Raw genomic sequence first — 24,700 nt, 5'->3', positions numbered from 1 at the left:
TGCTCTCCAATTAATTATACCAAGTCTTGAATTCATGCACAGTTCCAACTTGGTGTACATTCTCAACCTTTCTTGATATTGAGATTCATTCTAAACTCTTGTCTTTGGGGTGTGGGGAGTGGAAGCCTATGCCACCATGAAGTCTCTTGTATTCTGCCCTTTAGTTCTAATTCTCAGGTGGACTGCTTCAGCCTTGCCTTTACTCACAATTGCTTCTTCCACTTTTATGTCATTTAACAACCATTACCCCTCAGCCCATTTGATCTCCTCTGTCTCTTCTACATCAGGTATATCTATTATTCCCACATCTATAGATCATAATACTGGAGCTATTAGGTTTAATCTTATAATATTCTTTTGTAAACTAATATGAAGCTTCATCAACCACAGGATTGGAACTAGTGAGCCATCACACATTACCAACACCAGCACCATGGGAATGGAACCAATCATCCCTGAAATAGATGAATTTATTGAAGTTTCCACCATGGCCATTACTTTTCACCTCAATGCTTGGGATGATGGTGGATGCCCAATTCACTACTTTGTTATTGAATATAGGGAGAGGTAAGGTTCCACATTTTCTTTTTCCCCTAGGTTAGACACCCTCAACATCTGTATCAGATATGGTTCAGCTCTGTCAATTATTTACATTACTATTGATGACAACTATAGTTTTTAGTGAGTTCCTGGGCCTGTTCTGAAGACAAGATACTGGCTCCTGGGACCACACCTCTGGGTGAAAGTCCTGCTTACAGGGATCTGAAGCTTCTAAGTAACATGGATGCCCACCTTCCTCTGTGGCATTGCCACTTGCAGGCTCTACATAACACTGTCACATACAATGATTCCCTGACAATAATACAATATCTCTTCTATAAATGATAGGTGTGCCAATCAGGTGACTGTTGCTGGTTACCTGTGAGCTGTGTATCTTCTGTAGGAGAGGCAAAAATAACAGATTATGTGAATGACCTGAGCTTTTAATAAGATTTGTGTATTGTCTAAGTTTATATTTATCTTTGTGGATATCAGTGTTATGTAATAATGCTCCCTAGCAGTTTGTGTTTCAAACACATGACTATCAGTTAGACAATTATGTATTCTACCTGCTATATGATAAAGCTTCATTGATAATTATTATTGTATGATGCAGAAATCAAGAAGACTGGATTATGACAAGTACCCAGGTGAAACCCTCAGGTACTTATGTAATCTTTGAGCTGACCCCAGCCACCTGGTACAAATGTCGTATTACTGCCCACAACAATGCTGGCTCTTCAGTAGCTGAGTATGAAATTGCTACTCTTGCCCTCACTGGCGGTATGTTTATGACTTTTACATATTGAACTATTTAGAGTGAAAACTAAATAAGAAATTCAGTCATTTGCAGCACTAGTCTTATTCAATTTATTTATTAGAATGTAAGATCATCTCCTTTATAAGAGGAAAAGAGCCTTTTGGTATGTGTACATATGTAAGTTCTAAAAGACCACTTCTCTTTTACAAAGGGGGTGGCTTAATCAAAATACATACCCACATCACAAATAAAGTCCATTCAACCATTCCTCCAATATCAGCACCTCAAGGATGATGGGATTGTCTAGAGAATAAAACTTTCAACAAATTTCACTTCTATCCTTATAATTTATGCTTAGTCCTGGTGACCATCCCACCCACTCTATGTTCATTAAATCCTATGCAGTATTCAAAGACTTGCATCAACAAAACTACATAATTTACCCTTTCACAAAAGAGCTCGCTGAACCCTTAGAAACAGAGTACTACATAAAACAAAATGCATCACTTCTAATTTCACTTTATGTGTAATTGTTTCATATATTTGACCTATATTTGTAAACATATAAACATGACCTACTTTGGCCTTTAAGCAACTTAGTGTTATTCTCTATCTAGTTTAGCTTCTGACTGAAAATCTGTACATTTGTGGGTTGAAATGTGTGCATATTATGGAGAAAAAGGTGGGCATGCAGAGGTACAATGAGAAATATGTCAGAAATAGCACTCAAAATGAAGAAGTTTACAGGACAGCAAAAAGTAAATTATCAACAATGATAAATCCACAGCCTAATGTCCCTCAAAATGGCTCTTAACAATATCTTTCTTTTTAATATTTTAAAAATTCTCTGGCAAACAACTATCCCATTTTACATCTGCTCCTCTCCTTGCATTTTACTTCCATTTTTATTCCGTACCTCTTGTACGATTCCCAATTTCTCCTATGCAGCCATTCTTTAAATGCTTATTTATATTCAGCCACTACTGCTTTTACCTCTTCATCCCACCATTCAGTGCCTCCTCTTATGTTCCCTCCCAGCCTCTTCATCCCACATATTGTCTTTGTGCACTTCAGCAACTGATTCTTGAAATGTATCCATTCCTTCTCCATCCTTCACTACATTCCATACCCCTCTCAACTACACCAGATATCCTCCTTTTTCCGCATTCAATCTGTTCACCTTCACCACCCTTCAACCTAATTTTTCTTCCTTCTCCACTTAACCTCCACTCTCATTTTCCTTTCCATGAAAACATTATCTCACATTCTACTCCCTCCCACCTAAATACATTGATGTACAAAATTCTTTCATTCCGTCTTTTGGGCTTCACTACATAGTCCATCAGTGCCCTCTTCACCAACCCCAACAACCACCCTGGTTCAAGTATAGTTATACTTGCCTTTATTCTTAAATACTGTCCACTATCATCACCCATTCAATCCACATCTCTATTATCATCTCTGCATTATTGTTCCTTCTCATCCATCCCATATATCTGTCCACTATCATCACCCATTCAATCCACATCTCTATTATCATTTCTGGATTATTGTTCCTTGTCATCCATTCCATCTATCTGTACAGATGATTTTCTATAGCTCCTCATCACCTACTCTGTCATTAAAATTCCTCAACACCACAATATTCACTTTTCTCCTAAAACCACACTGATCAATCCAAAATACTTCTCTCTCCTCCCCCAAATTTTCTATCTTGGCTATATCAACTCACAAATGCCTGCATCTTCCATTCCAATCTCACTTTTGTCTGTAACAATACCACAAAAGCAGTCCATAGAGCACTGACAGCAAATCACCAATTAGTCAATACAGGTATTCCAGTATAGGTTAATAGGTAAGTCTCAATTTTGCAATTTTAATGTCTAGCTTATCTTGCAAAATATATCCATACATTAAAACTTAGGTGTATCACCATATTTACAATTGTGTTTGATCTTTGTTTTCTTATATTATTTTTAAAAATCACTTCTAGTAAACATTCAATATTCCCTATCAACAGTACCACAACCTCCCAAGATTGAAGTTATATCTACAGCCACAAACAAAATTGATGTTCAAGTGAAGCCCACAACAGCTGATGATACTACACCTATCCTTGGCTACACACTGTATTACAAGCCTGATTTTAGCGACTGGAAAAGTGTTACACTTTCAGCCTCCATCTCCAAGTACAGACTTACAGATCTGCGATGTGGCTCTAATTACAAGATTTATGCCACAGCCTTTAACAAGTTAGTTTTTTTCTTTTCTTTTCAAGATAAACATTATTGGTGGAAGCACTGAACCTTGTGAAACTCCACTGGTCACTGCTCTCCATCCTAGCATTTTATCTTTTATTTCTGTCCTCATGTATCGTCTAATAAAAAGAAAAAATCTTTCATCCAACCAAGTAGTTAGCCTCTTAATCTACCAATCTCCACGCAAGTTGATTGTGAAGTACTTTATCAAAAGCCTTTTATAGGTCAAGGTACACACATTCCATGCCACCCTCCCTTTCTTGCACCACATTGATCACTCTTGAATAAAAGCTTAAAATTTCTGACTTACAAGACCTTCCAGATCTATGTTGAAATTATGGAACTATTTGTGCATCAGGGTGCAAACAACACTTGACACTCAATAACTAATCCTTTTAATAGAACACAAAAGTACAGTACACAACACTCCTTTAAAAAAATAATGCAGCAGAGAAGAAGAAAACAACACCTTCACTCTGTCAATGCTCAGTCATGATTGAGAAGCAAAGCACTGGTACTAGTGTATGGCAACCACCTCACATTATATACCTAACAGAGTTTTAACAAAAATAAACATGCTATATGTAGGTATAAAACAATTAATCAATATTAAAAAAATGAACATCAATGGAATTACATTTTTATGTATGATATCATTCAACACTTCTGCTCATAATGGCGTAATTCAAAAAGATAAAGCATACCAAGCATAGCTCTCAATTTTAAAAATTGTTAAGGATTAAGAGCTTGTGAAAATATCTGTAATCATTCCGTCAGATGGATAATATGTAAAGCTTAGCATTTTCTTGCTCATAAAGTCCTTAACATTGTGAAATTAATGTCAACGTGCTTGGTTTTTGGATGCTCAACAGGATTACTAGCAATACATAGCTGATTGTCTTCAAAAATAAATATTGGCAATTTTACGTTAAATTTAAAACTCTTTAGGATTTTGCTGAGCCAAATGGCTTCTTGTGAAGTAGCAACGAGTGCCACGTACTCCACTTCAGTGATAGACAAAGGTACACATGTCTGTTTGCTAGTCCTCCATGAAACAAGAGATCCACTGAACTTAAGCAATACCCGCTAGTAGATTTGTGGTTGTTGGTATCACCCATCCAATCTGAATCGGAAAAGCCCGTACACTCGAACGAATCTTGCTTAGATACAGTAATCCTAGATCAACTGTCCCTCTCAGATATCTAAATATTGGTTTAACAGCATACCACTGGTGTTGAATGGGTCTCGAGCAATACCTAACAATGTTACAGCAATTACACAAGAACACAAGAATAAAGGAGACTGCAAGAGACCATAAGGCCTACACTAGGCAGCTCCGTATCCATCACCACCTGTCATCCCCATCCATAAAGTTATCTAATCGTTTTTTAAAACAACTGATAGTTTCAGCACTTACTACATGGTTACTAAGTTTAGTCCATTAATCGACCATCCTATTAGTAAACCAATTCTTGCCTATTTCCTTCTTAAATCTAAATTTGTCCAGTTTATACCCATACTGCGAGTCCTGCCCTGTTGTTTTATTATGATGACCTTGTTTGCATTACCCTTTTTAGTTACCTTTGATCCACTTAAACACTTCTATTAGATCACCCCGCATTCTGCATCTTTCCAAAGAGTGTAAGTTTAGGTGCCTAAGCCTCTCTTCATAAGGCAAATTTCAGAGTCCAATTGTGATATCAGCCGTGTTTTTGTTGACAAATACATCAAACTACCAACAGTAGACTGATACAAATTAATGTCACACAGATCAGTCATCATTTGCCTTGAGTAATTGAGTACTGGAACTTGAACAGGATTAGCGAATGTAGGTACAAGAATCACTGGGTGACCTAATAAAACCGTTGCACGGACAAAATCCCAATGGATAAAATCTCAGTAGACAGAATCCCAGTGGACAAAATCCCAGCCCCTTATCTTAGAAATGGACAAAAACCCAGTCTCATATATAATAAAAGATATTGTTCACAATCAATTATATACCCCGTCTGGGGTATTGGCTGCTTGTTACTATGGCAAAGTAGCATGCAGTCGATACTTTAGGGTCTATATGGGGCGCCCCTATGGACCAGAGCCACACATCATTTTGTCTATGATAGAGGAAAACTCTGTTCATAGAAAAATGATGACACTTTTATACTATGACTGTCCCTCCGTTATGCTGTCCCCCAACCCTTGTTGCTATACTGTACCATTTCTCTGAGTATTTTCTTTTTCTATGGTGGGGGAATTCCCTGTGGTGGGGGAAAAGAATACTGCCACCAAGTATTCCCACTTGGATTGTAAGAGGCGAGAAAAAAAAAAAAAAAAAAAAAGGGACAGGGACGGGGATTGGGACTAGGCATCCCTCTCCTTGTAGCCCTACAGGGCACATTCCTAGAAAAAAAGGCAGAGACATAAGAGGGGCTGGAGGGCCTCGGTCCAGCACCCTAAGGTTTGGGTCTTTTAATGTGCGTGGATGTGGTACAGATGAGAGTAAAAGGGAAGAGATAGGTAGTATGTTTGTGAGAAGAAAGATGGATGTGTTGGATTTGAGTGAAACTAAGCTGAAAGGGAAGGGCGATTGTAAGTTTGGGAGTGTAAGTGGGAGGTTATCAGGAGTGAAGAGAGGGCGAGGGAGGGAAGGGGTGGCTATACTAGTAAGTGAAGAGATAGGTAAACGTGTAGTGGAGTGGAAGGAGGTTTCCTCAGGGATAATGTGGATGAAGGTGAAACTGGGAAAGGAGATGTGGGTTTTTGTAAGTGCATATGGGCCTGGCAGTGAGAAGAATGTAGAAGAAAGGGAGGCCTTTTGGATAGATTTAAATGAGTGCATAGAGGGTTTAGGGAGAAGTGTAAATGTAATAGTACTGGGAGACCTTAATGCTAGGGTAGGAAAGGAGCCAATTGATGGAGTGGTTGGGAAATGTGGAGTTCCAGGAAAGAATCATAGTGGAGAGTTGATGGTGGAAATGTGTCTAGAAAGAGAGTTGATGATAGCAAATACAGTGTTTGGGAAGAAAGTCAAGCATAAGTACACATGGGAGAGGGTGGTGGAGGGAAAGGTGGTAGATAGAGCTTTAATGGACTATGTAGTGGTAAATAGGATTATAATAGGAAGAGTTAGGGATGTACATGTGCTAAGGGGAGAGGGTGGGGGAATATTAGATCATTTTCTGGTGGAAGGTAAGTTGAGAGTGGAGGACAGATGGAGGAAGAGGAAAGGGACAAAAGGTAGGGAGGTACTTAGAGTGAACTCTCTAAACAAAGAGGAAAAGGAGAAGGAGTACAAGAGGAAACTGGAGGAGGAGTGAAGGATAGAGTGGAGGTAGGTGTGGAGGAGGAATGGGGATGGTTCAAGGAGGGAGTCACAAAGTGTGCAAGGATGGTCTGTGGAACAAGAAGGTCAGGAGGAAATAGAAGGAAGGGTAGTGAATGGTGGGATGAGGAAATGAAGAAGGTTGTAGAAGAGAAGAAGCGAGCTTTCACAGATTGGTTACAAAGTAGGACGAGGGAGTCATATGAGACGTACAGGGAAAAGAAAAGAGAAGTAAAGAAAAAGGTAAAGGAGGCAAAGAGGAGAGCAGATGTAAAATGGGGTAAGAGCAGGACAGAAAATTTTGAAAGTAATAAAAAGATGTTTTGGAAAGAAATTAAGAGAGGAAGAGGAGGCGAATCAAGCAGAGAAGAAAAGGTAAAAGGTGCAGATGGAGAGATGATAATGGAGAAGGCAGTAAGGGGAAGATGGGCAGAATATTTTAGGGAGTTGCTTAATGTGAAGGAGGATAGGGAGGGAAAGATAGCTGCAGTGGGAAATGCTAAGAAAATGAGAGTGATGAGTGAGGAAAATGGAGGAGAAATAAGGAAGGATGAAGTGAAGGCAGCAGTTAAGATGATGAAAGCAGGTAAGGCACCTGGTCTGGATGGATGCCATGCAGAATGTCTTAAAAAAGGAGGTATAGTGGTGGTGGACTGGTTGGTGAGGTTATTTAATGTTTGCTGGAGAGAAGGTAGAGTGCCAGAGGACTGGAGGAGTGCGTGTATAGTTCCACTTTACAAGGGAAAAGGGGACAAGTGTGAATGTAGTAGTTTCAGAGGGATTAGCTTGTTAAGTGTAGTTGGGAAGGCTTATGGGAGGATCTTGATTGAGAGGATTAGGAGAGGAACAGAAGGAGTAATTGGTGAGGAACAGTGTGGATTTAGGACAGGTAGAGGTTGTGTAGATCAGATTTTTGTGGTAAGAAAGATATGTGAGAAAGCTATAGGTAAGGGGAAGGATGTTTTTTTTGGCTTTTATGGATCTGGAAAAGGCTTACGACAGGGTAGACAGAAATGCACTGTGGGAGGTTATGCGGATATACGGGATAGGAGGAAAGCTTCTGGGAGCTGTCAAGAGTTTTTATGAGAGTAGTAGAGGTTGTGTCAGGATTAGAAATGGAGAGAGTGAGTGGTTTGAGGTAAAGGTGGGACTTCGTCAGGGATGCGTTATGTCACCCTGGCTGTTCAACTTAAACATGGATGGGGTGGTGCGAGAGGTGAATGCAAGGGTAGTGGGTCAGGGATTGGAGATGGTTAAGGAAAATGGAGAAAAGTGGGAGGTGAGCCAGCTGTTGTTTGCGGACGACACTGTGCTTGTGGCAAGATCGGAGGAGGGATTGAGGAAGCTGGTGACAGAGTTTGGGAGAGTGTGTGATAGAAGAAAGCTGAAGATAAATGTGGGTAAAAGTAAGGTGATGAGATGTACAAGGGGTGAAAGTGGCAGTAATCTGGAAGTGAGCATTAAGGGAGAGCAACTGGAGGAAGTGAATAGTTTTAGATATTTGGGTGCAAATGTGGCAGGAAAGGGTGGAGTGAAGGTGGAGGTAGAATGTAGATTGAGAAAAGCGAGTAAATGCCTTGGTGGTTTAAAAAGTGTAATGAGGAACAGGAATCTGGGAATGGATGCTAAGAGGAGACTGTATGAAGGAGTGATTGTGCCAACAGCACTGTATGGAGCAGAAACATGGAACATGAGAAAGAGAGAAGGAACTTGAATGTGTTTGAGATGAAGTGTCTGAGAAGTATGATGGGGGTTACTAGGCTAGAGTGAGAAATGAGGAAGTGAGGAGGAGAACAGGGGTGGAAAGGGAGCTGGGAGATAGGGTGGATGAAAGAGTATTAGGATGGTTTGGACACATGGAAAGAATGAGTGAAGAAAGACTAGTAAAGGAGGTATGGAAGGCAGATGTGGAGGGAGTGAACATGAGGGGACGTCCTAGGATGAGATGGATGGATGGGGTGAAGGGGGCTTTGGGGAAGAGGGGAATGTCGGTTGAAGAAGGACGGGAGAGGACAGAAGACAGGGGTGAATGGAGAATGGTTGTATATGGAAAATGTTGTGATGCATGAGGTGGATTGGACGGGGGAATGGGGGTGAGGTAGTGTGTGTGTGTGAGCAAAAATTTTTGACGCAGCCCGAAGGGAATTCTCCCCGTCCTCTCCTTTATATGGGGGGACAGAGAGGGGGGGTCGCCGATTTAATGAAGCAGCCTTGCTGTGGATGTGCTGTGTCCTGCGACACTGCTTCTGACCCAGGGCAGTGGACAGGGTGCAGGGATGACCCGTCATCTAGGAGGTGCTAAGATGGGAGGGAGGGTGGAGGGGTGTGGAGTGTTTTCAGGGGTGGAATGGGTGGGAGTGTTTTTGTGCCTTGTCCTTTTTGGCTACCCCCCTGGTAAAGAGGAAAAAAGCCTTGGTATATGTATGTATGTATTTTATGTTACACTTTATCACAGACATATGGCATCAACATGTACACATTTTATTATTATTATTGTTCTAATGCAAGTGCCAACACAATGCAGAAATTCCTACACACTCTTGACGGTCTGCAGAGATTAACAAGGCACTCTTCAAAGTTCTTCTGTGCTCAGCGGAATCTTTTACGAGGTCATTCTCCAATCTGGTCTTATACCATTGTAGTAGCAGCAAGTGTTTCATCCTGTCGGAAGGCTTCAATGATAGTCCAAATACTTGGGTGTTTATGACCAACGAGTGCATGGAAGGAGTTATTCCATCCCTCACAGACATTGTTGGTTCAGTCTTCTCGGTTGATGATGGACTCAAAGACGTTCCACACTGGTGGAGGGAAGGTGGGAGGACGGCGACATAAACTGATTGGTGACAATGGATCCTTTGGATTTGCAGAGGGTTGCTGAACATACTGGAACGTTCATGAGACGTAGGTTGAATCAAAGTATGTGACAAGGTCCTCCAGTCCATCAGGTGTGTTGTTCTTGAGGTAATCCATACCAGCATCATCATTCAGGGGCAGTAAAGCAAGTCCATACAGCATACCACAGAACTTGATGCTTTCATCAGATCTGTACAGTCAGACAAATCCCAAATCTTGGATCTTGCACCATGTACTTTATGTTAGATGGTAGAAGTAACATTGAACTCTCATGTGTTCCCCAAATACACTGGTTACAGCCTTGATCGTTGCTTGTTCAAAGTCTGTGATGATGGTGGTTGAATCTATGTAGCAGCCAAGATGTTCACATTGAATGATTACAGATTGAAGCATCTCTTCATAGATGGGCTCTGTTTTCCCTGGAAGGAGTGCATATACACAGGATACTGCGGAGTTTCCGAGTTGGCCCTGAATGGCATAAACTTGTCTAAAGATGTTTGGTGCCATGGTAAAGTTACCACTCATGTGGCACTGGCTGCTTTCTGAAACACAACAAAGTCCTGCTTCAGAGGCGAAAATGATGATCCAGTTGTTACCACTGTTGCTGCCACTGTCATGAATCAGAAACTGTTTCGGATCGTCACCACCTGTAGTAGCCCACTCTCCATCAATCAAGAGAGCTGCAAGTGACTCTGGGTCTTTGGGCCGAATATCTTGCTTCATTCGTCTGACGCCACAGCGGATGGTTTCGGGCTTTCCAGTTTGTCAGTGGCTTTCATCATGGTGTCTGCAAGGATTTTTTTTTATTTATTTTTATTTTAGAATCTTTAATCTGGTTATGTAGTTTGGCTACTGCAACATGTACTTGGTCTTGATCATGGTTGTGCTCTTTGAAACTCAGTGACACTTATGTCATGGTTTGTACTCATTGCTTCTTTGCAGAAAAATGAAGCACAGTTCGGACACTACCAGCAGATGGTGTTCTTGGTCTTGATTTTTCTGGTGTAGAGATATTCTTCATGGCACAGTTTCAGGCTGCCCTTGTTACTCTTGATGACTTCCATGATGTATTATGACATGACAAGCATAACCCTGCCTTATATATCCCAGTTGAAATGTCTCAAACAGGGGGCTGTGACGGGATCAGATATATGGTCAGTCTGGACATCATTAGTTGGTCAGGGGTCGGGTTATAGAGGGTATGCGTACCTTGGGTCAGGTCACTTGTGGACGTGGGGTCAAAAGCCAGGTCAGCGATTTAGATGGAATGTATAGTAACCTAACAAATTTAATTCTAAATACACAAAATACATGCCCCCCCCCCTCAAGTCAATATGGAAGAATAGCAATACTCCCAGATGGATGACAGACAGGCTGAAACATAATATCGGAATAAAAAGAGGACTTTACATATGAATAAAAATGGGAAAAACACCTTATATCCAAATATAACAATATGGCAAAAACGGTTAGAAAGAATACAAGCACAGCGAAACGTAGCTATGAAATTAAAGTTGCCAGACAAGCGAGATCCAACCCAAAGGGCTTCTTTCATCTCTACATAACAAAAAACAAGGAAAAGTTAGGCCCAATTCAAATTGACGAAAATGTCTTGATAGAATCGGAGGGAAAAATGAATGAGACGTTTAACAAATATTTTCTCTTACTGTTTACTAAGGAAAGGTTACATGAGGTACCTGGGTACCTGACTGCGATCCGATTTTCAGTAATAATAATAATAATAATAATAATTCCTTTATTCCAATTTTCATTGGGTATTCTTTACATTATTTACAATATTCACAAGAGCATTACATAGTGATACATATTTTTGTACACATAAAAACATGAAGGTAAAAACTAAAGACTTTATAATAGTACAAAATGATATAAGCTTAAAAACTTGTATTAGCAGTGCTTATCAACGCAAGAACATGGAGGTAAAAAAACAAAATTCACAATGTTACAAAATCGAATATGCTTAAAAACCTTGTGTTACTAGTGCATATTATACGCTAACAAATGTTTGCTGACTTACATTTGATTATCTAGAAAATATTTACGCAACCTATCTTTGAACACATTTATTGATGTTATGTCTCTAATAGCGATGAGGAAAGTAGACAATCTAATACAAGCATTAGTAAACTACAATTAATCAAGCAGATTGAAAGACTTAAAAGCTACAAAATCCTCGAGTCCAGACAGTTTTTTTTTTTTTTTTTTTTTTTTTTTAAGACTCCTTTACGGCTAAATTTGAAATCTGAGCAATTAGCAGAAATATCTAAGAAGTTGGTAGACACTGGTTTTGTGCCTTCTGAGCTCTTTTCGAACTTGATTGAGTACCTTGGAAGACTGCGGGCACTAACGTCAGAACAGTCATCAGATTACCTGAGCTCAGTGTATACGCCCATACACTTGTAAGTATCAGTCAGTCATATGACCCACACACTCCTCCATCTCAACTACCCCAACCACATTCAGCCGGCCGACAATAAGGTGCCTAAGACATCCTGTTCATTTCGCTGACAAGGCACTCCCTGTCGCGCCACCACTCACCATGCACACGCGATCACACAAATAAGCACACAGTAATAAACACATTATTACGTATACTGACGAACCTCCCCTGGATATATATTATAGTCTGGCTGTCAGACTAAATTATAAACTAATTATGTAAATTAAAATATAAGATGTGACGAACTAAATCCAGCTCACATAAATAATTCAGTTATACGAGCGTGGCACCTCACAAAGGAGCTTCCGGCCTTCTTAACCAGATGCACGGGCTCGGAGAGCGAGGTTGTTAGTGACGTGCCTTAGTGATAAGACTGTGTAATAGTGTGTCAAATAACTTTATACTGGATACGACAATAAAGAAACAAAAACTTAGAGGCGTTTGTGCAGTGGACCCCTAATTGTGATGATGTGACGAACCCGTCACATTTTGTGTCTACAAGTGACGTTGGATGGAAACGACGTAACAATACCGTTACACCCGTCCCGTTACATCAGGACGAAGAGGTGACAGGTAAGTTCTCAAATATAACTACTGAATCATCAAACCGTAGTACAAGAGAGACTAGGGAGTTCTAGTGAGTCCTGACCTTAAATCCAGGAAACAGCACATTAGTGCCAAGAATAAAGCAAACAGAGCATTAGGTTTCATTGCTAGGACAGTTATGAATAGAAGTGCAGAGGTAATTCTCAAACTCTGGCATTATAGTTAGACCCATCCTTCTGTGTCTTATTGAATGGACATCAATTCACTAGAATCAATACAGAGAAGAATGACCAAAATGATACATGGGCTCACAAATTTACCTTACGAGGTAAGGCTTAGGTACCTTACGCTCTCTGGAAAGTCGCAGAGTCCGGAGTGATCAATAGAGGTGTTTAAGTGGATCAAAGGATTTAGCAAAGGTGATGCAAACAATGTCATCATATTAAGACAACAGGGCAGGACTCGCAGTAATGGATTTGAACTGGACAATTGTATTTACTAATTGTAGTATACAGGAGAAGTGTTGTGGTTTGGTTTGGTTCGGTTCAGACAAGCCAGGGAAATGAGACTCACAATAACACTAAGACTAAGATTTAATGGTTACTATGCTCGGAGGTCACGGACGAGGGCTCGTAGAGGGAAGGTCCGGAGTGAGGGCCTCATCAAGCGTTGTGGCTGAGAGCCAAGGACCACAGGAGGGAACGAGGCGACTTGCTGATGAGAACTGGTCCCAAGGCGTCTTGCTGGGGGAAAACTGGTCCCGAGGGAGCTTGCTGGAGAGAACTGGTCCTGAGGCGGCTTGCTGCGTGGAGTTGTGCCCGGGAGAGAACTAGTGGACTAGCTAGGACAGACCACCCACTTGCGCAGGATTGATAGTTGTAGGAGGGGAAGAGATGTCTGTATGAGAGAGAACGCGTTGTCTCGGCTAGGCAACGTCCTTTTAATGAAGTCTGGTGGGAAACCGGATAGTTTTCCCGAGTTTCTGATTGGCTGGCCGGGACATCTTTGCGAACTACACTTGCCAACTACAGCGGGTATAAAGGCCTAGCTCGAATTGTGTGATGGCCAGTCTGGTTTTGACCACCGGCGCGACATCACAAGAGTAATGCTCATTGGGTCCCGTCTCCTTTTCTCTAATTTTCTAACATAACTAAACTCAAACCTATATACAGTTCCAACTTAATATACTTTATTTCCAATTATCATATTTAGATTTGAACTCATGTATTGTTTGAGCTTGGGCTATATCACCTAAGCTATTCCATATATTTATATGTCTATATGGATGTGCATTTACCTACCTAATTGTATCTTATGGGAAGGGGAGCTATGTTCGTGGTGTCCCGTCTCTGTATCTTGTCATATCTAATTTGCTCTTAAATTCTTGTATGTTTTTGCACACACTATTGTTTCGTCTAGTATGTTCCATGCATCCACCACTGTGTGTGGAAAGCTGTTCTTTTTCACGTCTCTTCTACAAATGTCCTTTTTGAGCTTCCTTCCATGTCCTCTTGTGTTTCTCTTATCCCAATTTAGTAAGTCTTCTCTATCAAGGACTTCTGTATCTCTCATAATTATATAGATGGTCAATAAGTCACCTCTTTCTCTTCTTTGTTCCGGAGTCAGTAATTCTAGTTTTGATCTTCCTTCATATGACAGTTTTGATAGTGTTGGTGCCATCTTCATGGTTGCTCTCTGGATTCTCTCAGTCTTCCTTATATTCTTTTTAGTACTGGGTGATCATAGTGTCGCTGCGTGTGTTTATATGTGTGTGTACTGTACTAACATAATTGTAGTATGCAGGAAAGGAGCAATGCTTGCTGGGTTCCGTCTCCTATTTTCTAATATACCTAGACTCAAATTCATGTATAGTTCCAACTTAATCTATATCCTCAGTTTCCAATTATCATATTGTCTGTAGTAGGGGAAATCTCTATTCATAAAGAAATTATGATACTTTATTATAGTGCGACTGTCCCTCTGTTGCTGTCCTCCCACTCTTGTTACTGTCCTGTACCACTTCTCCGAATACTCATTTTCTTATTTTGCCGAACCCTGTGGTGAGGAAAAAGAATACTGCCAGCAAATCTTCCCACTTTAGTCGTAAAAGGCAACAAAAATGGGATGGGGATAGGTCTAGGCATCCTGCTCCCTGTAGCCCCACAGGGAACATTCCTAGAAAAAGTTAAAGCATAAGAGGGTCTGGGAGGACTTTTCCAACCAGAACCTTAAGGTTTGGGTCTTTTAATGTGTGTGGATGTGGCACAGATGAGAGTAAAAGGGAAGAGATAGGTGGTATGTTTTTGAGAAGATGGATGTGTTGGCAATGAGTGAAACTAAGTTGAAAAGGAGGGGGTAGTTTGAGTTTGGAAATATAGTTGGGAGGGTGATCGAGTGGAAGGATATTTTTTCAAGGTTAATGTGGATAAAGGTGAAATTTGGAAGAGAGATGTGTGTTTTTCGTAAGCGCATATGGGTCTGGTAGTGATAAGAGTGTAGAGGAAAGGGAGGCTTTTTGGATAGATTTAAATGAATGCATACAAGGTTTGGGGAGAAATATCAATGTAGTGGTATTGGGAGAACCTTAATGCTAGGGTAAGAAATGAACCAATAGACGGAGTGGTTGGGAATTGGGAGTTCCAGGAAAGAACTGTAGTGGAAAATTGATGGTAGAAATGTGTCTAGAAAGAGAGTTGGTGATAGCAAATACGTTGTTTAGGAAGAAAGTCAAGCAAGTACACATGGGAGAGGGTTGTAGATAGGGCATTAATGGACTATATAGTGGTAACCAGGAGAATAGTAGGAAGAGTTAAGGATGTACATGTTCTAAGGGGAGAGAGTAGGGAAATATCAAATTATTTTTGGTGGAAGATAAGTTGAGAGTGGAGAATAGATGGAGAAAGAGGAAAAGGACAGAAGATAGGTAGATGCTTAAAGTAAACTGCTTAAATGAAAGAAAAGTAGAGGGAGTCCAAGAAGAAGCTGAGAGAGGATTATGTGGGAGTGAAGGATAGATTAGAACTAGGAGTGCAGGAGGAATGGGGATGGTTCAAGGAAGGAGTCACAAAGTGTGCAAAGATGGTGTGTGGAACAAAGAGGACAGGAAGAAGTAGAACGGTAAAGATAGGTGGGATGAGTAACCAAAGAAGGTTGTAGAAAAGAAAAAGCAAGCATTCACAGATTGGTTACAAAGTAGGACAAGAGAATCATATGACAGGTACAAAGAAAAGAGAAGTAAAACATAAGATAAAGGAGGCAACGAGGAGAGCAGATGTGAAATGAGGTAAGAGTATGACAGATTTTTTTAAAGTAATAGAAAGATGTTTTGGAAAGAAATTGAGAGGAAGAGGAGGCAAATGAAATAAAGAAAAGGTAAAAGGTGCAGGTGGAGAGATGATAATGGAAGAGATAGCATTAAGAGGAAGATAAGCAGAGTATTTTAGGGAGTTGCTAAATATGAAGGAGGATAGGGAGGGAAAGGTAGTTGCAGTGGGAAGCACTAAGAAAATGACAATGATGTGTGAGGAAAATGGAGGAGAAATAAGGAAAGATGAGGTGAAGGCAGTAGTTAAGATGATGAGAGCAGGTAAGGTACCTGGGTTGGATGGGTGTCATGTAGAATGTCTAAAAAAGGGAGGTTCAGTGATGGTGGACTGACTGGCAAGGTTATTTAATGTGTGTTTAAGAGAAGGTAGAGTGCTAGAGACCTGGAGGAGTGCCTATATGGTTCCACTTTACAAGGGAAAAGGGGACAAGTGTGAGTGTAGTAGTTTCTGAGGGATTAGTTTGTTAAGTGTAGTTGGGAAGGCTATTGGGAGGGTCTTGATTGAAAGGATTAGAAAAGGAACAGAGGGAGTAATTGGTTAGGAAAAGTATGAATTTAGGACAGGTAGAGATTGCGTGGATCGGATTTTTATGGTAAGACAGATACGTGAGAAAATTTTAGGTAAAGATAAGGATTTTTGGGGTCTTTTATGGACTTGGAAAAGGCTTATGACAGGGTAGACAGGAAGGCACTGTGGGAGGTATTGCAGATATATGGGATAGGAGGAAAGTTGGTAAAAGCAGTCAAGTGTTTTTAAGAGAGTAGTAGAGCCTGTGTTAGAATTTGAAATATAGAGAGTGGTTTGAGGTAAAGATGGGACTTCTCCAGGGTTGTGTTGCGTTGCCCTGGCTGTTCAATTTATACATGGATGGAGTGGTGTGAGAGGTAAATGCAAGGGTAATGGGTTAGGGATTGGAGATGGTTAAAGAAAATGGAGAAAATGGGAGATAAGCCAGTTGTTGTTTGCTGACAACACTGCGCTTGTGGCAGGATCAGAGGAAGGATTAAGGAAGCTAGAGACAGAGTTTGGGAAGGTGTGCAAAAGAAGGAAGTTGAAGATAAATGTGGGTAAAAGGTGATGAGATTTAAAAGGGCAGAAGATGGCAGCAAATTGGAAGTGAGTATTGAGAGAGACTGAAGGAAATGGATAGCTTTAGATACTTGGGTGTGAATGTGGCGGGAAATGGAGGAGTGGAGGTAGAATGTAGATGGAGAGAAGGAAGTAAATACCTTGGGGGGATTAAAAAGTGTAATGAGAAATAGGCATTTGAGAGTGAATACTGTGAGGAGATGGTATGAAGGAGTGATTGTGTTGATGGCACTGTATGGGACAGAAACATGAAACATAAGAGAGGAAAAGAGTAGGAGTTTGAATGTGTTTGAGAGGAGTTTGAATGTGTTTGAGATGAGGTGCCTTAGAAGTATGATAGGGGTTACTAAGCTGGATAATGTGAAATGAGGATGTGAGGATGAGAACAGGGGTGGAAAGGGTGTTGGGAGATGAGATAGTATTAGGATGGTTTGGACACATGGAAAGAATGAGTGAAGAAAGATCAATAAAAGAGGTGTGGAAGGCAGAGATGGAAGGAGTGAACATGAGGGGGTGACCAAGGATGAGATGGATGAATGGGGTAAAAGAGGCACTGGGAAAGAGGGGAGCATCTGTTGAGGAAGGATTGAAGAAGACAGAAGATAGGGGTGAATGGAGAAGGGTTGTGTATGGATGATGCTGTGATGCATGAAAGGAGGGGGTGGGGGATGGGGGTGAGGGAGTATGTGTGAAAAATAATTTGACACAGCATGAAGGGCTTTCTCCCCATCTTCTCTTTTTTTGCATGAAGGGATGGAGAGGGGGAGGGGGTTGCTGATTGAATGAAGTGGCCCTGCTGTAGATGTGCTGTGTCTTGCAACACTGCTTCTGACCCAGGGCAGGATGACTCGTCATCCAGGAGGAGCCAAGGTATGAGGGAGGGAATGGGGTGTATGGAAGTGGAGTGTGTGGGGATGGAATGGATGGGAATGGATTTTATGCCTTTGTTTTTTGCCTACCTCCCATGTAAGGGGGAAAAAGCATTTGGTATATGTATGTATATTTAGATTTGAACTTGTATATTGTTTGAGCTTGGGTTATATCACCTAAGGTATTCCACATATACATTTATATGGAAAACTGTATTTTTTCACATACTTTTGACCTGTGGTCTTTCTTAATTTGCTCCCATGACTTCTTAAGGCCCTCCCATCTTTAATCAGATCTATTGTGTCAATGCAATCTATCCTCTTTGGTGACTTGAATACTGTAATCATATCACCTATTCCTCTTCAATCTTTCAAAGTTGGCAGACCTAGTACTTTTAGTTTTTCCTCATATCTCGCAACATCTTTCCCTTCTTTTGTTTTTGTAGTGGATTCACTTCCCAAGGAATAGTTTAGGGATGACCTTTTCCAACTACTGCCCATTTCCAGTACTTTGCATTTTTTGGTTCTGGACTTAATTTTCCATTCTTGGCTCCATGTATAAATAGTATCTAGATCTTTTTGCAATAGTCTACTATCCTCCTCATTTTTCACTCTCACCATGATTTTTGCATCATCTGCAAACATGTTGGCATAGTTTGTTGTTCCTACCATCATGTCACTGACATAGATGAGAAACATTATTGATGCAAGCACTGAGCCTTGTGGAACTCTGTTTCTTACTGCTCTCCAGCTTGAGATCTTATCCTTATGTATCTTTCCTTCAAAAAGTCTTTTATCCATTCTAGTAGTTTGCCACTTAGTCCTCCAATGTGCTCCAATTTCCACTTAAGTTGACTGTATTTACCTAGTTGTATTTTAGGGGAAGAGAGCTATGCTTGTAGTGACCTGCTTTTGTATCTCCCCGCATCCAGTTTGTTCTTAAAATCTTGTATAGTTTTGGCACTCACTGTTTCCCCATTTAGTTTGTTCCAGACATCAATCACTCTGTGGGAAGCCATTTTTTTTCTTTCAAGTCTCTTCTGTAACTGTCTTTCTTTGGCTCCTTCTTGTGTCCTCTTGTTTCTCTTCTATCCCATTTTAATAAGTTGTCTCTATCAAGGATTTCCATCCCCTACATAATTCTGTAAATAGTCAGCAAATCACCTCTTTCTCTTCTGTTCCAATGTTGATAGATGTAATTTATCCAATCTCTGTTCGTATGTCAAATTTAAGAGTGTAGGCGCCATCTTTGTCGCTGCTCTTTGAATTCTTTCTAATATTATGTTGTTGTTTTTTTGTACTAGGTGCCCATAGTGTCACAGCAAACTCCAGTTTAGGTCTTATCAGTGCAACCACTATTTTCTTTACCATTTCTTCATCTATGTAGTAAAAGGCCACTTTCATTGATCTTAATAAGTTAAGTCTCTCCAACTAGTTTATTGACATGTTTATCAGGTGTCAAATCACTTGAGATAATCACTCCCAGATCCCTTTCTGAGTCTACTTTTTTACTTCCTTGCTACCAATTTTATATTGACCAGATATTCATTCCAAACTCTTTTCTTAGAGGTGTGTGGAAGCCTATGCCACCATGAAGTCTCTTCTATTCTGCCCTTTAGTTCTAATTCTCAGGTGGACTGCTTCAGCCTTGCCTTTACTCACAATTGCTTCTTCCACTTTTATGTCATTTAACAACCATCCAGGAGGTGCCAAGATAAGAGGGAGGGAGGAGGATGGAGGGGAGTGGAATATATAGGAAATGGAATGGGTAGGAGTGGTTTCTATGCCTTTTTCTTTTTGGCTACCGCCCATGTAGGGGGAAAAAGCCTTTGGTATATGTATGTATGTATGTATGTAACAACCATTACCCCTCAGCCCATTTCATCTCCTCTGTCTCTTCTACATTAGGTATATCTATTATTCCTACATCTATAGATCAAAATTTTGGGGAAGTTTGGTCTCTATTAAGCACAAAGTATTTACTCTCAAGTAATCATTTATCTGAGAAAATAAAATTTTGTATAACAAAATTGAATATATAACTGCAGAAGTTAAACTTCCTTGGTTAACCACTTCATAATATTGGAGCTATTAGGTTTAATTTTATAATATTCTTTTGTAAACTGATATGAAGCTTCATCAACCACAGGATTGGAACTAGTGAGCCATCACACATTACCAACACCAGCACCATGGGAATGGAACCAATCATCCCTGAAATAGATGAATTTATTGAAGTTTCCACCATGGCCATTACTTTTCACCTTAATGCTTGGGGTGATGGTGGATGCCCAATTCACTACTTTGTTATTGAATATAGGGAGAGGTAAGGTTCCACATTTTCTTTTTCCCCTAGGTTAGACACCCTCAACATCTGTATCAGATATGGTTCAGCTCTGTCAATTATTTACATTACTATTAATGACAATTACAGTTTTCAATGAGTTCCTGGGACCACACCTCTGGGTGGAAATGCTGCTTACAGGGATCTGAGGCTTCTGAGTGACATGGATGCCCACCTTCCTCTGTGGCGTTGCCACTTGCAGGCTCTACATAACATTGTCACATAAAATGATGCCCTGACAATAATACAATATCTCTTCTATAAATGATAGGTGTTCCAATCAAATGGCTCTTGTTGGTTACCTATCAGCTATGTATCTTCCGTAGGAGAGGCAAAAACAACAGATTAAGTGAATGACCTGAGTTTTTAATAAGATTTGTGTATTGTTTAAGTTTATATTTATCTTTGTGGATATCAGTGTTATGTAATAATGGTCCCTAGCAGTTTCTCTGTTTCATACACATGACTATCAGTTAGACGATTATGTATTCTACCTGCTATATGATAAAGCTACATTGATAATTATTATTGTATGATGCAGAAATCAAGAAGACTGGATTATGGCAAGTACCCAGGTGAAACCCTCAGGTAATTATGTGATCTTGGAGCTGACCCCAGCCACCTGGTACAAATGTCGTATTACTGCCCACAACAATGCTGGCTCTTCAGTAGCTGAGTATGAAATTGCTACTCTTGCCCTCACTGGCGGTATGTTTATGACTTTTACAGATTGAACTATTTACAGTGAAAACTAAATAAGAAATTCAGTCATTTACAGCACTAGTCTTATTCAACTTATTTATTCGAATGTAAGATCATCTCCTTTATAAGAGGGAAAGAGCCTTTTGGTATGTGTACATATGTAAGTTCTAAGTTCTAAAGACCACAAAGGGGGTGGCTTAATCAAAATACATACCCACATCACAAATAAAGTCCATTCAACCATTCCTCCAATATCAGCACCTCAAGGATGATGGGATTGTCTAGAGAATAATACTTTCAACACATTTCACTTCTATCCCTACAATTTATGCTTAGTTCTGGTGACCATCCCACCCACTCTATGTTCACTAAACGATATGCAGTATTCAAAGACTTGCATCAACAAAACTACATAATTTACCCTTTCACAAAAAAGCTCGCTGAACCCTTAGAAACAGAGTACTACATAAAACAAAATGCATCACTTCTAATCTCACTTTATTTGTAATTGTTTCATATATTTGACCTATATTTGTAAACATATAAACATGACCTACTTTGGCCTTTAAGCCACTTGGTGTTATTCTCTATCTAGTTTAGCTTCTGACTGAAAATCTGTACATTTGTGGGTTGAAGTGTGTGCATATTATGGAGAAAAAGGTGGGCATGTTGAGGTACAATGAGGAATATGTCAGAAATAACACTCAAGATGAAGAAGTTTACAGGACAACAAAAAAGTAAATTATCAACAATGATAAATCCACAGCCTAATGTCCCGCAAGATGGCTCTTAACAATGTCTTTCTTTTTAATATTTAAAAAATTCTCTGGCAAATATCTATCCCATTTTACATTTGCTCCTCTTCTTGCATTTTACTTCCATTTTTATTCCGTACCTCTTGTATGATTCCCAATTGCTCCTATGCAGCCATTCTTGAAATGCTTATCTCTATTCAGCCACCACTGCTTTTACCTCTTCATCCCACCATTCAGTGCCTCTTCTTATGTTCCCTCCCAGCCTCTTCATCCCACATACTGTCTTTGTGCACTTCAGCAACTGATTCTTGAAATGTATCCATTCCTCCTCTTTCCTTCACTACATTCCATACCCCTCTCAACTACACCAGATATCCTCCGTTTTCCTCATTTAATTTGTTCACCTTCACCACCCTTCTACCTAATTTTTCTTCCTTCTCCACTTAACCTCCACTCTCATTTTCCTTTCCATGAAAACATTATCTCACATTCTACTGCCCTCCCACCTAAATACATTGATGTCCATAATTCTTTCATTCCATCTTTTGGGCTTCACTACATAGTCCATCAGTGCCCTCTTCACCAACCCCAACAACCACCCTGGCTCAAGTATAGTTATACTTGCCTTTATTCTTAAATACTGTCCACTATCATCACCCATTCAATCCACATCTCTATTATCATCTCTGCGTTACTGTTCCTTCTCATCCATCCCATATATCTGTCCACTATCATCACCCATTCAATCCACATCTCTATTATCATTTCTGCATTATTGTTCCTTCTCATCCATTCCATGTATCTGTACAGATGATTTTCTATAGCTCCTCATCACCTACTCTGTCATTAAGATTCCTCAACACCACAATATTCACTTTTCTCCTAAAACCACACTGATCAATCCAAAATGCTTCTCTCTCCTCCTCCAAATTTTCTATCTTGGCTATATGCGCTCACAAATGCCCGCATCTTCCATTCCAATCTCACTTTTGTCTGTAACAATACCACAAAAACAGTCCATAGAGCACTGACAGCAAATCACCAATTAGTCAATACAGGTATTCCAGTATAGGTTAATAGGTAAGTCTCAATTTGCAATTCTAATGTCTAGCTTATCTTGCAAAATATATCCATACATTATAACTTAGGTGTATCACCATATTTACAATTGTATTTGATCTTTGTTTTCTTATATTATTTTTAAAAATCACTTCTAGTAAACATTCAATATTCCCTATCAACAGTACCACAACCTCCCAAGATTGAAGTCATATCTACAGCCACAAACAAAATTGATGTTCAAGTGAAGCCCACAACAGCTGATGATACTACACCTATCCTTGGCTACACACTGTATTACAAGCCTGATTTTAGCGACTGGAAAAGTGTTACACTATCAGCCTCCATTTCCAAGTACAGACTTACAGATCTGCAATGTGGCTCTAATTACAAGATTTATGCTACAGCCTTTAACAAGTTAGTTTTTTTTCTTTTCTTTTCAAGATAAACATTATTGGTGCAAGCACTGAACCTTGTGAAACTCCACTGGTCACTGCTCTCCATCCTAGCATTTTATCCTTTATTTGTCCTCATGTATCTTCTCCTAATAAAAAGAAAAAATCTTTCATCCAAGCAAGTAGTTAGCCTCTTAATCTACCAATCTCCACACAAGTTGATTGTGAAGTACTTTATCAAAAGCCTTTTATAGGTCAAGGTACACACATTCCATGCCACCCTCCCTTTCTTGCACCACATTGATCACTCTTGAATAAAAGCTTAAAATTTCTGACTTATATGACCTTCCAGATCTATGTTGAAATTATGGAACTATTTGTGTATCAGGGTGCAAACAACACTTGACACTCGATAACTAATCCTTTTAATAGAACACAAAAAAAATGAACATCAATGGAATTACGTTTTTATGTATGATATTATTCAACACTCCTGCTCATAATGGCATAATTCAAAAAGATAAAGCATACCAAGCATAGCTCTCAATTTTAAAAATTGTTAAGGATTAAGAGCTTTTGTGAAAATATCTGTAATCATTTTGTCAGATGGATAATATGTAAAGCTTAGCATTTTCTTGCTCATAAAGTCCTTAATATTGTGAAGTTAATGTCAACGTGCTTGGTTTTTGGATGCTTAACAGGATTACTAGCAATACATAGCTGATTGTCTTCAAAAATAAACATTGGCAATTTTACGTTAAATTTAAAACTCTTTAGGATTTTGCTGAGCCAAACGGCTTCTTGTGAAGTAGCAGCGAGTGCCACATACTCCGCTTCAGTGATAGACAAAGGTACACATGTCTGTTTGCTAGTCCTCCATGAAACAAGAGATCCACTGAACTTAAGCAATACCCGCTAGTAGATTTGTGGTTGTTGGTATCACCCATCCAATCTGAATTGGAAAAGCCCGTACACTCGAACGAATCTTGCTTAGATACAGTAATCCTAGATCAACTGTCCCTCTCAGATATCTAAATATTGGTTTAACAGCATACCACTGGTGTTGAATGGGTCTCAAGCAATACCTAACAATGTTACAGCAATTACATAAGAACACAAGAATAAAGGAGACTGCAAGAGACCATAAGGCCTACACTAGGCAGCTCCGTATCCATCACCACCTGTCATCCCCATCCATAAAGTTGTCTAATAATTTTTTAAAACAACTGATAGTTTCAGCACTTACTACATGGTTACTAAGTTTATTCCATTCATCAACCACCCTATTAGTAAACCAATTCTTGCCTATTTCCTTCTTAAATCTAAATATGTCCAGTTTATACCCATACTGCGAGTCCTGCCCTGTTGTTTTATTATGATGACCTTGTTTGCATTACCCTTTTTAGTTACCTTTGATCCACTTG

The 24,700-nt window shown here is 39.8% G+C and overlaps 1 protein-coding gene across 1 annotated transcript in view; it reads left to right on the top strand.

The window, feature by feature from the left end:
* LOC143028529 (cell adhesion molecule Dscam1-like) overlaps window positions 1-24,700 on the top strand; it is a 62,485-nt gene that overhangs the window by 28,768 nt on the left and 9,017 nt on the right. Inside the window, exons 4-9 of the mRNA XM_076190781.1 lie at window positions 391-567; window positions 1,157-1,323; window positions 3,321-3,552; window positions 20,171-20,347; window positions 20,907-21,073; window positions 23,067-23,298. Of these exons, the coding sequence (XP_076046896.1) occupies window positions 391-567; window positions 1,157-1,323; window positions 3,321-3,552; window positions 20,171-20,347; window positions 20,907-21,073; window positions 23,067-23,298 (1,152 nt within the window). The remainder of the gene's footprint in view (window positions 1-390; window positions 568-1,156; window positions 1,324-3,320; window positions 3,553-20,170; window positions 20,348-20,906; window positions 21,074-23,066; window positions 23,299-24,700) is intronic.

The sequence above is a fragment of the Oratosquilla oratoria genome, chromosome 1 (assembly GCF_046742065.1).
Source record: "Oratosquilla oratoria isolate Oo_2021 chromosome 1, ASM4674206v1, whole genome shotgun sequence".
Taxonomy (NCBI): Eukaryota; Metazoa; Arthropoda; class Malacostraca; order Stomatopoda; family Squillidae; genus Oratosquilla; species Oratosquilla oratoria.
This window is presented reverse-complemented; position numbering and strand designations above follow the sequence as displayed.